The 17,435-nt window shown below is 43.8% G+C and overlaps 2 protein-coding genes across 7 annotated transcripts in view; one reads left to right on the forward strand and one right to left on the reverse strand.

Annotated features, from left to right (window-relative positions):
- Window positions 1–2,349: 2,349 nt before the first annotated feature.
- TIGD6 (tigger transposable element derived 6) lies at window positions 2,350–8,916 on the reverse strand. 3 transcript variants are annotated; one of them, XM_007131120.4, is made up of 3 exons: window positions 8,829–8,916; window positions 4,034–6,265; window positions 2,350–2,543 (listed from the first exon to the last, which is right to left on the reverse strand). In XM_007131120.4, exon 2 carries the CDS (start codon window positions 6,180–6,182, stop codon window positions 4,617–4,619), a length of 1,566 nt encoding a protein of 521 aa, XP_007131182.2. In that variant the 5' UTR covers window positions 6,183–6,265; window positions 8,829–8,916; the 3' UTR covers window positions 2,350–2,543; window positions 4,034–4,616. The 3 variants fall into 3 exon arrangements, with proteins under 3 accessions (XP_007131182.2, XP_054942818.1, XP_054942817.1); XM_055086843.1 differs by having other exon boundaries at window positions 3,956–6,265; XM_055086842.1 differs by having other exon boundaries at window positions 3,291–6,265.
- Window positions 8,917–9,068: 152 nt separating this feature from the next.
- Window positions 9,069–17,435, forward strand: part of HMGXB3 (HMG-box containing 3) — a 61,611-nt gene continuing 53,244 nt past the window's right edge. For 3 of the 4 annotated variants that reach the window (XM_007130653.4, XM_007130655.4, XM_007130654.3), the window contains exons 1-4: window positions 9,069–9,518; window positions 12,212–12,350; window positions 13,244–13,418; window positions 16,865–17,362. In XM_007130653.4, the coding sequence (XP_007130715.1) occupies window positions 12,214–12,350; window positions 13,244–13,418; window positions 16,865–17,362 (810 nt within the window). In that variant the 5' untranslated portion in view covers window positions 9,069–9,518; window positions 12,212–12,213. The remainder of the gene's footprint in view (window positions 9,519–12,211; window positions 12,351–13,243; window positions 13,419–16,864; window positions 17,363–17,435) is intronic. The other variant, XM_028493371.2, reaches the window with a different exon arrangement.

Genomic DNA, 17,435 nt, shown 5'->3' on the forward strand with positions numbered 1-17,435 from the left:
CATGAGCTAGCTACTCAAGCCAGAATCCTGGGAAATTCTAGAATATTCCTCTTCAACTCACACACCAAATCCATCTACCGGGCAAGAGTCTTTCAAATCCAACATCTCTTTCGTGCCCTCAATGTGTATCATTTCTGTTCAGGATGATGCCGTAGCCTAACTAGTTTACCTGTATCTCTACAGCTCAGCCTCCACACTAGTTATCAATCAATTTCTAAAAAATAATTTGACGTTTGCTACTTGTAAGTGGTTCTCCAATGTTTGCAGGGTAAGTTGAAAATGAATGCTTTAACCAACAAGACCTTAAAAACTATGATCTTGCTTACATCTCCAGTCACTTGTCCTACCACACATCCTTTGCTTGACATACCTACCTCTGACCTTAACTGTTCCCAAATGGGCCATTTTTTAATACCCCAGATCTTTATATATGCTGTTCCTTCTGCCAGGAATTGCTTCCCCACCCCATATACCTAACTCCCTACTCTTCCTTCCAGATACTTCATATTAAGTGTCCCTTGCTCTTGGCAACATTTCCTATTGAATTCCTCTTCTCTCATGCAGGGGCTCCTTTGGGCTCTATCTCTACTCCTGTAAATTCTCTGATTATTCTCTAAAATGGCATTTACCACTCTGTATTATTATTTTTTCCCTCTCAGTGGGTATTTTATAAGGTCCAATATTTCAGTGATTACTGAAGGCATGGATATGTGTGATGGGTGGCTACTTCTCTAACACTGGCTCATTTGTAGGGCACATCAATTATCTGCCCAGGGTCAATTACATGGCCTGTGGTAATCAGTAGGTGAAGGGATAGGTGTGTATAATGGGGTGAATTGGGTAGTTTGAGGTACAGTTATTTCTAAGTCAGTTGCTTGAACAAGTCCCACATCCTATGTCTCTTCTCTCTTTCCTCGACTACTTTCTCAGTCTCTACTAAGAGAAATTACAAGTGGCTGCTCCTAGTTTCTTCAGTTGGCTGAATTGTCTCCCTTATGTAGCTCACCTCTGCCCTCTGGTGGCAAGAATATGCTCTACCACATCCCACTTCAAAGACAACTATGGCCCCAGTAGCAGAATAGTTAATAGGTCTGTAAATTTGGAGACCTATCTATCCTTTGGTATTATGATTTTCTGGAAAGACTAAATGATAAGTAAAATTGTGCTTTACATAAATAGGCAATCAATAAGTCTTGGCTTCCTTCCTTTTTAATGAAAGAGCCCCTTAGGAACAGGCTGTGTGGTTCTGGAACAGTGAACCCCAAGATATTTTAGTGGTAAGGCAGGTCCCTGCCTCTAGATGGTAAGGTTCCAAATAGGATGGATAGTAATGACAACAGACATCATTTGTAGAACACTTAGTCTGTGCCAGGTATACCTTTTTATCCTCATGACAGTACAATTGAGGTAGGTCCTTAGTCCCAGAAGGTTGGCTTACAGAGTGGATTGGTCAAATGGGACAAAACTATATCCTCAAGTGGGGTTGGAGGGAAGAGACAGTCAGGGAGAAGCCACAGAGGGCCTGATGAAGACAGCAGACCAAGAAAGGATAATATCAACCTTTTTTAGTTTAAAAAACAAAGTGTCAAAAAACCCCTAATGTCCAAGAGAAGCAAAATTTCACCTGATATAAACCAGACTGCAAAAGCTGTCTTTTGGATGTGATTTCCATCTACTTGGATATAATTTATATGATATGTTAAATGAGTCAAGAATGTGAGATTTCTTTTTTTTAAAAAAATACCAAGTTTGGGCTTCCCTGGTGGCACAGTGGTTGAGAGTCCGCCTGCCGATGCAGGGGACACGGGTTCGTGCCCCGGTCTGGGAAGATCCCACATGCCGCGGAGCGGCTGGGCCCGTGAGCCATGGCCGCTGAGCCTGCGCGTCCGGAGCCTGTGCTCCGCAACGGGAGAGGCCACAACAATGAGAGGCCCGCATACCGCAAAAATAAAAAAATAGAAAAAAAAAAAACCCAAAAAACCAAGTTTAAGTACATACTTACTGAATATTACTATATGCAAAGCACTTAGACAAAGCCTTTCACACTAAAGTCTTGTCTTGTAGAAATGGAGAATGCTGCAGTGACTTTCTGTGGAAGGAAACAGGTTTAACTCCATATATCAGAATTCTTCATTATCAAAGAATAGATTATAACCTGGACTGGAATAATATTTGAGCAATGATATTCATGGAGAAATTCTGCAAATCCTTTTAAATAAAGGACAGCCTTACCTTAGCTCCAAGTCATTTTCCAGTAGAATTAATGCTTCATGCAACTTTAAAAATAAGGTGGCTTTGACATTACTTGTGTGTCAATTTATACACAAATGTTTATTGACGTGCCTATGATGTTCCCAGCACAGTGCTAGGCACCTTTAAGGTTACAACGGCTAAGTGGTCCCTGCTCTTGTGGAGCTTACAGTCTAAAGAGCCACAGAACACTGGCAAAACATTTAAGTGCTTAACTGAATGGTTTAGAGACAAAAGTGCTGAGGAGTTGAGGGAGAGAAGGGTGGAGCAGGTGCTGGAGTCTTCAAGAAAGGCTGGAAGAAAGAGGACTCCAGTTAGTTCTTGAAGAATGTGTAAGGCCCAGCTTGGTAGAGAACAGGGTGAGGCATTCAGGCAAAGGCACACTAGCAGACATGGGTATGGAGTGAAGACAGTGGCCCATGGTGGGGCCACACACACACTAAATTGTACCGAGCAACCAAGCAGTCAACTCCAGAGGGTGCTAAAACTCAGATGAATAGTCTTATTTCTGCAGGCATTTGGGAGCCACCACAGACACTTGGGCAGGGGAAAGAGATCTAACATTATGCGCAAAATGGACTTCAGGAGAAAGATGAGGGAAGAAATTAGAAATTTCGTCAGTAATCCTGACACAGGTGATGAGAGCAGTTAAGGTGCTGACAATGAGACAGAACCACGGGACTTAGCCAGAAGACACTGTTTTCCTTTCCTATGTGTTAATAATTTAAAATACGTATAGTACTTTTAATTCAAGTTATACTAGTTCGTTAAAAGGAAAAATATCCCAAATAAGCTTTAAATACACATCTATTCAAATGTCTGCTGTTTTTTTTTGTGTTTTTTGTTTTGTTCAACGTGGAAGCAGTACTTTCTATGATTAATCTGCTTTATACATGTTTCAATTAAGTAACTACAGAAAGAAGAATAACTGAATTGCTATGGGTTTCTGAAATAGCCACAAAATTAACCTGGGGCAGGGAACTACACTACAACGCTAACAGGTCTTGTGTGTACCTTCTAAAAATGAAACTGACACTTACCTGACTCATTAGAAAATAGATACTAGGGTTTTAAAGGATATTAAGAATGCCTTTTTAAAAAAATTAATTAATTGTATTTATTTTTATTTTTGGCTGCGTTGGGTCTTCGTTGCTGCCCATGGGGGCATTCTCTAGTTATGGTGAGCCGGGGCTACTCTTTGTTGTGGTGCGTGGGCTTCTCATTACAGTGGCTTCTCTTGTTGCGGAGCACAGGCTCTAGGCGCACGGGCTTCAGTAGTTGTGGCACATGGGCTCAGTAGTTGTGGCTCACGGGCTTAGTTGCTCCACGGCATGTGGGATCTTCCTGGACCAGGGCTCGAACCTGTGCCCTCTACATTGGCAGGCGGATTCTTAACCACTGCGCCACCAGGGAAGTCCAAGAATGCCTTTTTTATAGGAGAAAAACTTTAAGATAAATTTGATGATAAATTTATACAGCTTTAAATAACTTAAATCAACTCTGCTCTAGCAGACTTCTCTGAAGAACAAACACAAAGGAAAAAGGGTGATTTATGAAGTGATTTTAGTGAAGGGAAACATAGTGTGCCCTCACATTAATGACATGAGGCTGGATTATCCACAGGTGTGGAGAGGACCACTGTGGATTATCCAAATAATCCAAACACTCTCACACATGTCATCTCTCTCACAAATGATCCTCTCACCTTGTCTGGATTTGAGAGGTATACTGGGATGTATGTTCTCTCTCATGATAGTGATTAACAGCATTCTCTGATATTTACCACATCTTCCAGATTGTAGCATGTCTCCTCTTTCAGGCACTTTATTTCCCTGTACCCCAGCATCGTACTAATAATAATCCTGAAGTATTAAAAGATGCTTTGATAGGCTAGATGGCTCTTGTTAAGTCTTTTGGCACAGACAGATGCACCTCTACTGAATACTTGGTGGGGCGTTCAAGAGAATAGCTAAGAAGGTTCTGGAGTTACCAAATCAGCAGGAAGGAGTTAACAGTTCTGGAGTAAGAACAGCTGATACTTTTTTTTTTTTTTGACAGTTAGTGATTGGGAGTATTCAGATGGCCAGCTAAAGAGAGAAGTGCTAGAATCCAGATGGACCAGTGGTTCTTAAGCATGGACCTTGGACCACATCAGCATTGGCATCACCTGGGAACTTGTTAGAAATGAAGAGTCTTGGGCCCCAAATTCCATTCAAGAAAGTTTCCTGATTATTTCAGAAAACTGGAATGTTGTCACAATAATATTGCTTAAAATTTAAGTTCAATATCCTAGCTAAATAAATATTTATTCTTGTAAACTACATCTTCTAAATTAAAAGAGGCAGTTAATTTCTACATTATTTTGTTTAGAGGAACTCTGTAATTTTGGAATCAACAAGAGTTTGTGTCACTCTTCTCATTAAATATTCATCTATGCCATTTAGCTGTCCAAAAATGGCATCAGGAACACCTACACAAGTGGAAAGGAACCGTCTAAGTTTCTGTGCACTTGAGATGGCCTCTGTGATGGTGACTTTTGGCTGCTGTGGTAAAGATGCCTCCCCCTCATCTTCACTTCCAGCTTCATCAGTACTTTCACCAGCCACCATGTCCTGGATGACCTCTGTGTCCAGCAGCTCCTGAGAGATGATGAGCTCATCATCTGCAGTGACAAAGTCCTGGAAATTTATTTCATTTGGGACACAGGTGGCAATAGCCACTGAGTGCCACAACTTTTCAATGGCAGTATCTGGTTCACTGGCTGCTGCTTCTGTGTCAGAATCTATCAATTCCACAGGGATGATGCCTGCCTTCTGCCAGCATTTCACCACTGTGGACTGCTTGACTGACCACCATGCCACAGCAATCATGTCAATGGCCTGCTTGATGTCCACTTGTTCGTGATCTTCACTGCTGTTGAGCTTGAGGAGGATCTGTTTTAGCAGGTGGCTCCTGTACAGCACTTTTGTGGTATGAATTATGCCAAGATTCAGTGGCTGCAAGACGGCAGTACACTTTGAGGGCAGATACCCCACCTGAATCCTTTCCAAGCGTGGAAGCATGTTGTGAGCGGAGCAGTTGTCAATCAGCAGGAGGATCCGGCGTTCTGCCTGCTTCATTCTGGCGTCCACTTGCATCAGCCACTCATTAAACAGATCCTGTGTCATCCACGCCTGCTGGTTGGCTCGGTAGTCACAAGGGAGGGAATGGACATTCTTGAGGCAGCGTGGGTTGGCTGACCTACCAACAATCAATGGTCTCATTTTTTCAGTCCCTGAAGCATTGCAACAAAAGAGTGCAGTCAACCGCTGCCTTGCTTTCTTGCCCCCTCTACAATGGTCCCCTTTAGCAGCAAGTGTGTGCTGGGGAAGCAACTGGAAAAACACTCCTGTCTCATCAGCATTAAAGATATCATCTGGGCTGTAGTCAGCAATTAGTTTTATAATTTCCCCTGCATGCCACTCATTAACCTTATCTATTCCTAGACCATTCATTAATCTGTCACTATCCTCCCTACAGACTGCTTTCAAAGCAATTCCATGGCGATCCCGAAATCTGTTCAGCCAGCCCACACTTGCTTGAAAATTGTCATAGCCAAGCATGTTGGCCAAGTTTAGTGCTTTTCTCCGAATGACAGAACCAGTCACGAGAACGTTTTTGGCATGGATTTCTTGAAACCAAGCAAAAACAGCCTTATCAATGTCGTCATAAAGAGCATTCCTCATCCTTTTCCTCTGGGGTCCCACAGATGCCTCCCGCACCTTTTCTTCAAATTTGGCACGATCCTTTAAGAATGTAGACAAAGTAGAAGGAGTGATACCGAATTCTTTTGCCACATCGCCTTTCCTCTTGCCTGAGTCCACAGCTTCCACAACTTTCATTTTCTCCTCCAGGGAAAACTGCCGACGTTTCCTGTTCCCCTTGTTTGCCATATCTGTAGAATGAGGGCCGGACCACAACTACCAGGGCTGTGTCTGTTCCTCCTCTTGGCTTGTTTTGCCACAAGTGAGGAAAACTGAGAAGACAAAATGGGGTGCCTATCAGGAACCAAAGTTAATGGATTCCCCCTAAAAGATGGGTTCAGATTTTTAAAAATTGTATTAGAAAAATGATAATATAAGGCTGAAGTCAAGAGAAGATAGGATCACGCTACTGACTCTTTGTAGAGGTTATTTATACAGACTCATAGAATGTTTGAAATAAAAGAGATGTAGTCTAGTTTACTTAAACTTTCTGAGCCTTTGTAAAAATAATAACAATGTCTGGTCTGTCTATTGTGAGACTATATTGAAGTAAGAGATGGTAAAAGAGCTTTGCAAATAGCAATGCATTGTATAAATTCAAGGAATTATTATCCGGCTCATTTTAAAGATACAGAAACTGAGGCCCAGGGAAGGGGCCTACCCAGGTTCATACAGCTCAGATTTCTTGACTCAGATCAGTGCTATTTCTGCAACTCCATAGTCCTGCTTGAAATTCCACCACAGTGAGATCTTCATAGCTCTATCGCTGCTTGGCTTGGAAGGATTTTTCACTGCCGGAAGATGTTTCTCATAGCCACACATTCATTTATTAAATATTTACAGGTGCCTATTTGTAAGGACACAGTGAAGAACAACATAGTCAAGGTCCCTGCCCTTATGAAATAATACAATGTGATGTAGGGAGATAAACAATAAGTGAACAGATAAATTAGTTAATTACAGAGTGTGATATGTGCTATGAAGGAAATGAACGTGATCCAACAGTAGCAGTTTTGGTAACTGCCTGCTTAAACCTTTTATCATGAGAGTCCTCAAAGAACAAAAGAAGCTGCTGTGCTTCAGGCTGTGACTGCCCCTTTTTAAGGACTGACTTTTGTCACTACCCCCACACGTCTGTCTATCCATTCATGGCATCCTCTGTGTGCTAAGCGCTGTGCTTGATGCCAGCCATACAGAGATGAATGCAGCATATAGTGCCTACCATTGAGGAGCTTACCAGGGAAGACAAAACTAGAGTATGGAGTGCTATAACAGAGGTTACAGAGTACTGTGGACGAGAAGACAGAAGTGGGATACAGACGGGCAGTGTACTTCAAAGAGGAAAAAATATTGATGTTGGGACTTAAAGTATAAACAAATAGGAATTCATGAGATAGAAGGAAATATGTGTAAAGGCAATGAAGTACTATAGAAAATAAAAAGATGATCAGGAAAAAAAAGTCTTTGGAGAAGAGAACAAGGATCTTGGGACAATAAAATGCCTTTGAAGTTTTGTTTTTTGTTTTTGGATTGACATGATCAGATTTGCACTTTAGAAAGAGTCTTTTGGTTGCAAGGTGGAGAACCTAATAGGTAAAGTCCATTTTCCTAAGAGGTGGCCCTAAATCTGAAGGTAAATGCAGGCTAGCCTAGTAGGCCATATATAGTTGGGATATATTAATTCGAGTGCAACAAGAAGCTCCTGAAGGATTTTAAGCAAGGAGAAAGATGACTGCTGTGTGAAGAATGGAATGGAAGGGTGTCAGAGAAAAAGAAAGAGACTAGTTAGGAGGCTGTTGCCGGAGTCCAGATGTGAAATAATGGTGGCTTGGATAGAGTAATAGTGAAGATGGTAAGAAGTAGTCAGTTTGGGACTATGTTTTTGAGGATCTTGCTGATGGACTGGATGTGAGGTGCAAGAGAAGTCAAGGATAACTCCCAGATTTCTGGCTTGAGCACTGAGCAATTGAGTGGATGGTGATGCCCTTTACTGAAATGAGAACCAATTATTGGTCCTTTGTAAACATAATTGGTTACTTTCCATGCTTAATATCGCTTACATGTGGTAGGACTGGGATTCAATCCCAAGGAGGCTCAGCACAAAGCTAGCATTCTGAACAGTACAGAGTGCTATATAGCTTGTTCTGGGAACAACCAGTACCGAGAAGAGATGTGGAAAGAGAATGAATCAAGAGCCAAACCAAAGTCTTGTAGGTCGAGATAAGTTTGAATTTTATTCTAAGTAAACAAGAGGACACTGGAGGGTCTTAAACAGAGAGTGACCTAATCAGGCTTACAGTGCAAAAAGATCAATTTGCGTGTCGTGGAGAATAGACTGTAGTGGGAAAAGAGAGGAGATGGGAAGAAATTGCCCCAGTCCAGGCAGGAGATGACGGTGACTAGAAGACTGGTGACGGTGGTAGATGGAGAAAAGTAGGCAGATTGGAAATGCACTTGCAAGGTAGGGTGAGGGGACTTGTACGAATGTGGCACCATCTGTGACATCGGCGGGAAGGGACAATACAATCCTTATCTGATTCCAGAGCCTCTCCACATGGTCATTCAGCTCCGTTTGAATCACTCACTACCATTAATGTGTGTGGGACGGTGGGAGAGACGGATTGAGGGCAGATCACTGGGGTGAGGAGGACGGCTTCATGCGGCACTAAGAAGAACCCTGTCCTGAACAAGCCGGGACAGAGTGATGAGGACTGGGGTCAGGCCTTGAACGCCGTGCAGGGAGGATGGTGCTCGAGCTCCCCTGGCCAGACGTGGCTTTGACAGGCGAGGCGGGGCGTCGACCCCTCACGCTCGCCACAGCCCCGCCCCATTTACCTGAACGCCCTACGGCAATGCCCGGGGGCTGAGGGCGTCCACCGTGGGCGGCCGCAGCTTCCTCCTCCTCCCGGAACCTCTAGCAGGAAGTAGTCCGTCCGCCTTAGCGGCCCCCTTCTAAGCCTCTAAGTAGTTTCTAGGGGTCCGCCCCTCAGTCCGGGCTGGACTGTTGCGCCTGCGCAAGGTCGCAAGCAGTCACGCGCCGCCGGCCGCTTCCGGCGCGCCGCGAGGGCAGCCGGGACGGGTTTTCCTAGGGATCCGAGGTGTGCTGCTGCTGCTGCTGCTGAGCCGGTGCCGGGGCTACGCCCGTGTGCCTGCTGTCTTCCTCGGGCTCCCCGGGGCTTGACCCCCGGGGCTCTCGGCAGGCGTCGGTGAAGAGCCTGCGGAGACAACCTGTGCTCCCACACCCGCCCTTTACAACTCTATATCACGACTCCGAGAAGGGGGAGAGAGAGGGGCTGTCGCGACTCCGTGCCGTGTGTCGCCGGGCGGGGCCGCGGGGCCGGGGCTCCTCTAGCCCCCGGGATGCGCGCGCGAGCCCTCGTCTCCACTTCCTTGTTGCCACTGCCACGACTGGAGCCGCCTCTCTCCGACAGCGGGGAGCGCAAGTGCGCCGGCCAGCCCCCCCGTCGAGCCCCCTGGCCGGGCGCCTCCGGGAATGTGAGCCGCGCGGCTTGCACGCTTCTCCGGGTAAGTCCCGCCTTCGAGCGCCGCACCGCACCGGCTGGGCGCCCACGAGCTGGGAGCTGCGGTTCTCTGAGCCCTGTTGCCTCTTCTACGAAGTAGGAGTAGTGAGCCTTAGTTTCCACCTCCCGTATTCGGTACCTTTGGGACATCTAAGGCCCATAGGCCGACCATAGTCCACTGCTGAGCCGTCAGAAGCCATTTAATGAGGTTCCGTGGAGGATCTGATAGGACAGTGAAAGCGTGTCACAAATTTCGAGTACTGCCTTACTTCTCTTTTACAGATGAGAAAACTGAGGCTTAGAGACAGTAAGTAGATTGCTCAAGGTCATAGAGCTCTGTGCGCGTGCTGTTAAAATGCGTAATTTAAATTTAGTACCCTGATCTTCTGCCCTTCAGAGCCCTTGGTTTTAACCTTTATATTATCGTGCCTTTTTTTTTTTTTTTTTTTGCATTGCTGTACTGAGGCCTAGGATCTGAAAATACTCTTGGACACAGGCTTAAACCGGGCTACTCAAACAAGCCAAAACTCAGGGTAGTCTCTTCCTGCCCCTACTCCAATATGATTGTAATGACTTTGTTTTCTAATTTGTTTTGCTCTGGGTGCTAAAACCCTGTACGTCATTCTTTACAGAAGCTCTCCTGCAGTTATTGATTTTCTCTGCAAGACTCAAGGGCTGAGAAGTCAATTATGAAAGGCAAAAAAAGCACATCCCCACATAGCCTTGATTTGAACCCTAGCATCCCTTACCGAATGAAGGCACTGGCCTATTTCTTACCGAGCCAAGTTGTGGGTTATGTTCTCCTCCAGAGTTGCACTATAACAGAATGCAGTGGGGTTTTTTTGTTGTTTTTGTTTTGTTTTCCAATGGGAAGGGAAATCATTTAGAGATGGTACAGAACTAGAAAGAACCTTAGGAATAATGTGTTCTTAGCTCAGGTATATCTTTGAAATTATAGGTGAAATACCTGTCTGCATTTTCTGGGAGAGGGTTTTTCCCGCTTTACAACATTCTCAAAGGGATTCTTGCCTCTCAAAAAGTTAGGAGCCACTGATTTCAGCCTCTTCAATCTCACTTGAGGAACAACTGAAATTTAGGGAGGGGAATAGACTTATCTGAGATCGCATGGTTAGAATTTAGACTTGGATCCTGGTCTCCTGACTCAACACTCAGTGCTCTTTTTCTCATTTTACCTTATCAGATACCTGATCATTTGTGGAGTGAGTTCTAAATGAGATGTGAGTGGGCCTTGTAATACACGTATCAGTTCTGTATTTACTTACACAGCTCCTTCTTCCCAGAATTCTAAATTATCTTCTGACAGATTTTCCAGAGCAACTATATTTTTTCTCTCTCATAAAATTCAAGTGGTTTTTGGGAGCCTTTCTCCATTCCAAGGATTGAGTCTGTGGGTAAAACTCCAACTAAGCGTGTGGCCACAAATTAACTCTTCTGGAACCCAAGGATTGAGTCTGTGGGTAAAACTCCAACTTAGAATGTGGCCACAGATAAACTAACTCTTCTTGAACTAGTCATTGAATTTTTTTAATGCCTTCCTTTCCCTAGGAAAAGCTATTAGTAGGTTTTCTGTTTCTTAGGCTAGTGCTAGAGGGTTAATGTCGGTCTGTCAGATTACTGTTTAGACCTGAGCTGTTCAATACCGTAGTCGCTAACCATGTGTGGTTATTTAAACTAATTACAATTAACTAAAATGAAATCAATTGAGTTCTTCAATCACACAAGCCATATTTCAGGTGCTCAATAGCTATAAGTAGCTACTGTATTGGAGGATCACAGATGAAGAACATTTCTGTCATCACAAAAAGTTTTTTGAACAGTGCTGGTTTAGAGGGTTGTGGGTGGAGATGGGAGCAGTGTAGTATAATGGAAGAAGGCTCACAGTTGGATTTTTGAACTAAAAAAATCTGCATTTCAAGTCCTGGGCGTGGTGGCCTTGGGCAGGTCGTTAAGCATCTCAGGCAGAGATGATTCGTCTTTAATAATGAACCCTTTTTGTATAGCACTATTCTCAAATGGTGTTATGTCCTTGAGCCTTATCACTATAAGTCTGTGGTAAGGTGGGTGAGACATCTCTTTTTAATGTGTGAGAGAATTGAACCTAAAGCAGCTAAAGGACCTGCCCAAAGTCGTACAAACTGGCAGAATGTAAAGAAACTTGCTACATATTGACACTTAACACGTTTGAATGAATGAGTGAATCAGTGAAGCATTTTGCTTAAGGTGATGCCATGAGGGAGTGTCCAGAACTGACTCCTGGCCAAGTATTTACCTGTTACCATACGGAATTCTTGCAATGTGGGGCTAATCTTTGAGTTGAAGGATTACTGAGTATCCCATGAGTGAATATAAGTGAAAGGGCTCTCTAAGCTAGTGATCCCAGGTTTGCCTAGTCAGAGGACTCACCTGGCACGTGTTAAGGACACGGATTGCCTTAACAATCCGTGATTGTTAAGGCAATAACAATGATTTAGTGATTCTGATTCAGAAGGGCTGAGGTGGAACCCTGGAATCTGAATGTTTAGTAGGTTCCCCAGGTGCTTCTTAGGATCCATCTGATGAGTTTGGCAAATGACTGAGTCTTAAGGCCCTGGCAGAGATAAGGATCATTGGATCAGGAGGCTGCTGTCCCCTTTAGGGTAGATTCTTGAACCTTGTTTATGTTTGACTTTCCTCTAGCCATGGATGCATCATATGATGGTACTGAGGTAACTGTCGTGATGGAGGAAATTGAGGAAGCCTACTGTTACACCTCCCCTGGGCCACCCAAGAAGAAGAAAAAGTATAAAATACATGGAGAAAAGGCCAAGAAACCCAGGTTAGCCAACACATTTTGATAGCTGGCATTTATAAACAGAAGCTGCTTGGAGAGCTGTGTTGAAGAAGACTTCAGCCTGTGTCCAGTTTCACTGAGAGTGCCATGTCATTTGTTGAAGTCTCCTGATGGGCAGTGGGGTTGGGGGGAGAGGGTGGTTGATAGTGGGAAGTGGCCGATTGATGCCAGCAGTTGCCATTCCTGTCCAAATCTTGTTCGTGTTTCTAGACTTTAGCAGGAAATATACACACACACAAATGGTGGAAGCTCGCTACAAGAGAACCACTTTATTTGTTATTAATGCCGTTGTTATTTAAATATTTAATTAGGACATCAGTAAAAATTTGGAATTATAAATAGCGCCAATGATATCTATAAAGAATATCCAAATTGTAGCTCTAATCTCCCTCTTAACTGTGAACACTCCAGACTTCTTGCTGAGGCTCCCAGCACTGGGTCACTTTGATAGTTCTACTTGCTTCCCTCTCTCAGCCTTGGTGAGGTGCTGTTGACCAGTGAGATGACCAAAGGCTGTGTAGAAGAGTAGGGTGTGAGCGGTAATTAGTCCTCTAATTAACCTTTTCTTTAAAGTGGAATGACGGGACACCGTTATCCATCTTTGCCCATGTTGGGATTTAAGCCAGTCATCCCTGCAGAAAAAGTGGTCATGGAAAAGTAGACCAGACAAGCCTTTGCTTCTATGTTTCTGGAGGGAGAAACCTCCCCCTGTTCACCCTCCGGAGGTGTTATTTAAATGTTTCTTTGCTTCAGTCTCTATTTAGAGAAATGCTTTTGAAATGAAAAGCTGGGTTTTGTCTTTAGCTCTTCACTACTCAAACATTGTAGTATTTACTGGTTGAGTGAGGGAAAACCTTAAGAAGTCCTTGCTTCCTCAGGTCTGCTTACCTTCTGTACTATTACGACATCTACCTGAAAGTGCAGCAGGAGCTCCCCCACCTCCCTCAATCTGAGATCAATAAGAAGATTAGTGAGAGTTGGAGGCTTCTCAGTGTGGCCGAGAGGAGTTACTACTTGGAGAAAGCCAAACTAGAGAAAGAAGGTTTGGATCCTGTAAGTAATTTTTTTTTTTTCTCTTCTTCAGCTAATACCTCCATTGCCTTAGTGGTGAGGCTTTGGGGAGTCCAAAGGAAAACTTTGAGTTGAGTCATTTTTACCTTTCTTGAGTCTGATAGTGTCTGCTTCCTTTTTTTTTTTTTTTTTTTTTTTTCTTGGCTGCGCTGCATGGGTTGGGGGATCTCAGTTCCCTGACCAGGTATTGAACCCGGGCTATGGCAGTGTGCCGAGTCATAAATGCTGGACCGCCAGGGAATTCCCTGTCTGTTTCCATTTCGGTCATGTCCTGCCCTCTCTTTACTCTTTGCTTGCAGCAGTACATGATCTCCAGTGAGCCTTAGGTTCCTTTTCTGAATTTTAGCAAAACTTGGAGCCACTTGTCCTTGTGGGTCGTTAGTGTTATTTTTCTTTTATAGAGTAGCTTCTACAGGCATTTTTCCTACACCATGAATTTTCATGTTATCAATTGAGTGTAAGTATAATTAACTTGTGTTGTGCTGACCACTGTCAGTTATAACGTAATCAGCAATTAGGCTTGCAGGTTTAGAGGTAGACACAGCTGCTTTATTTAAGGCCACATTCTTTTGTTACCACTGGTGGTATTGAACTGTGCTAGAAGGAAAAGTGCAAGGCTAAAGGTGAAATTGATGGAGGACATTAAGCCTTTGAGTGCTTGGATTAAACAATAAGCAAGGAAGCAGTTAGGTTTGTGTCTGTCAGCCATTTTGTTATTTCTAGTTCACAGGAATAAAATGGACTGACAACTGTTAACACTGCTGTTTTTTTTTAAACTGAAATTCCTGCAGGAAAAATAACCTTATTGCAAGCTGAAACCTTTTAACCTTAACTCCTTTTTTTTTTTCCAATTGAAACAACCGTCTCTAACTTCTTTTTTGATAATGTAGAGCAAAGGTTCTTCAGGGATGCAACAACTGTGTTATAGCAGAACAGGTTGTATTTCCCTTAGTGGAGCCCATCTGCCACTGATTGCCATTTAGATTATTTTGTCCTTGTTGGCTTGGCATTTCCCTTCTTAGAAGAGCTTTGTGTTACCTACGGTCTTGGAGATGCCACTCTGTACTTCTCCTCTTGTAAACTGTGAGTCTGGGAAACAGTCCCTGTGGAGAGGGGGAGGCAGAGTCTAGGAAAGGTACACATATTCTCTTTGGTTTTTCCATTATAAGGTCACAAACTTTTTGCCCATGATATAAGAAAATTTTACCCAATCCTGGAGTGATACGGTTTTTAAAGCCAGACACTAATACAGGTCCTTATTAAGGCTTTTTAAAAAAAAATTTAAGTAGATCATCTACAATGATTTTTCCTTATCCATATGTAAATTTATATCTACCATCATGTCTATTACTACCCCCAAGATCATTAATAGACTAGCTCTAATATTAACTAGCTGTAACCTTGGAAGAATCACTTAACATTTGAGTCCTGCTTTCCTCATTTGTAAAATGGGGATAATAGTATCTATTCACAGTGTTTAAAATGGACAATGTAAAACACCTAGCTGAGTTCTTGGAACATAATGACTTGGTGAGTAAATAACACTCTTTAGTAGATTAAATGTCCAGTGACCGTATAATAAGAAAAGGTGGCATTTAATGAGCATTTGGAATGTACCAAGACAGGCTTTATATGCTGTTTGACCTCCCCCTGATTACCTGGTGTTCAGGTGGGACCCTCCTGCCTGCATACTTTGGGAGCCCGTCATAGACCTTGGGGCAGGCTGTCTCCTTGGCAGCCCTTCAGGTCTCCTGCCAAGTGGCTGGGCCCATGGTTCCAGTGTCATTCATTACAGTCTGTAAGATGACTGTCATTCATGCTGCCCTGGTTTCTTGTGCTTGGATTTGTTGATTAAGTCCAGACCAACCTATGTATTTGCCACCATTTAGTCTTGTTCTCTTGACCTGTCTGCTTCAAAGCGTGACTTGAGAATATCATTTCTTCATTATCTCTCCAGTAAAGGCTCCATAAAGGATTTGGACAGTCTGCTTTCATGTTTCATCTCAGTGCTTCTTTTAACTTTCATCTCTGAGTGCTTCCTTTGTACCCTAAGTAGTCTCATTGACTTCTTGCTTTTGATTTATTTAAGGATCCTTTTGTAATTGACTTAGTTCCTTTTAAATTATGCTTCTGAAATTGTTTTTTGGTCTGTTTAATTTCAGTTCTCACTTATCTGTTCATTTTGAACTTTTCTGTCTTCCTCATTGGGTAACTTTCAGTTTAAATAAAAAAAAATAAAAGCACCTTTTTCTTGGTGCCAGTTAGACATGCAGGGCTGTGCTTCTAGTACCTGGTCTCCTTGCTCCTTAGAAGACCTGGCCTGGAGTACCAGCTTTACTACTTACTAATTATGTGTTTTGGGAAAGTTTACCCTCCTTGAGCTTCAGTGTCCTCATTTGTGAAATGGGAATAATAATAGTACCTAACTTAGTAGTATTGCTTTAAAGGTCAGGAAAGTATTTTCTGAACCTTAATATCCTAGGTCACTGTTAATATTTATATTCTTCTCCCTTCCCATCACCTCCCAATATATTCAGGTCCTTATCAGATAACCACTTCCGTATACACATTCGCTCATGAAGCCTTCTTATTGACAGCTTTGTGATCTGTTCATTCTCTTCTTTGCAAGTCTGGGAGAAGCCAGTGATGTCAGAATCCTTGCTTGCTGCCCTGAGATCCAACATGGCCTGTTGGTTTGTATTTTATGCTTTTAAAGGTTTCACTGAGCATTATACATTCTGGTATCTAAATCTTCAGCTACTTTGGAATCCTAAAGTATCAAAGCTGGAAAGGAACTCATAAATAGCCAGATTGGGCTTCCCTGGTGGCGCAGTGGTTGAGAGTCCGCCTGCCGATGCAGGGGACACGGGTTCGTGCCCCGGTCTGGGAGGATCCCACATGCCGCGGAGCAGCTGGGCCCGTGAGCCATGGCCGCTGGGCCTGCGCGTCCGGAGCCTGTGCTCCGCAACGGGAGAGGCCACAGCAGTGAGAGGCCACAACAGTGAGAGGCCCGTGTACCACAAAAAAAATGAAAAAAATAAATAGCCAGATTGAGCTCCCTCGTTTTACAGATGGGGCAGCAAGGCCAAAAATAAGGGAAAGGATTTGTTTAAGACTATGCCAGACCTGGGATTTCAGCTCACAGTTTCAGATGCCAAGATCAGTGCCCTTTCTGGAATCTAATCTACGTTATCTGTCTCTTATGTGATTGAGTGAGTAAGTTACATTGGCTAAAGTGTGATTCAGATGAAGATGACATTGCTATTGGCAGAGGCTGACCCTGTCTAAGTCTTAGGTCAAGAGAATGGAGTCTTTCTGGTTCCTTTTCAGGAAAAAAAGAAGAAAAAAAAGGCATATAAGAATATATCTATGTGGTCTTATTCCATTTATCTCTGCTTGTCTCCCCAACCTGGCTTCTTCATCCTCAGAACTCTAAACTCTCTGCACTGACCGCTGTGGTTCCGGACATCCCAGGTTTCCGCAAGATCCTCCCTCGCTCAGATTATATCATCATCCCCAAGAGCAGCCTGCAGGAGGAGCGGAGCTGCTCTCAGCTAGAGCTGTGTGTGGCCCAGAACCAAATGTCCCCTAAAGGACCATCCCTTGTGTCCAACACTGCCCTGGAGACAGTGCCCAGCCATGCAGGCATGGCAGAACAATGTCTGGCTGTGGAGGCCTTAGCTGAGGATGTGGGAGCCCTTGCCCAGCCAGGTGCTGTACAGGAGATCACCACCTCAGAGATCCTCGGCCCGGATGTGCTCCTAAATGAGGCTTCCCTGGAGGTAGGGGAGAGCCACCAACCTTACCAGACAAGCCTGGTAATTGAAGAGACCTTAGTGAACGGCTCACCAGACCTCCCCACTGGAAGCCTGGCTGTGCCCCACCCCCAGGTTGGGGAGAGCATGTCAGTGGTAACAGTCATGAGGGTAAGTGACTTTGGTTCTGATGATTTTGCTTTACCTGGGATTGTTAAAAAGGCAGCTAGCACCATGCAGTGTG

Source organism: Physeter macrocephalus, chromosome 8 (assembly GCF_002837175.3).
Source record: "Physeter macrocephalus isolate SW-GA chromosome 8, ASM283717v5, whole genome shotgun sequence".
NCBI classification, from domain to species: Eukaryota; Metazoa; Chordata; class Mammalia; order Artiodactyla; family Physeteridae; genus Physeter; species Physeter macrocephalus.

Coding starts and splice junctions, on each gene's coding strand:
- TIGD6 (XM_007131120.4), bottom strand. CDS start 6,182: ATGGCAAACAAGGGGAACAGGAAACGTCGGCAGTTTTCCCTGGAGGAG.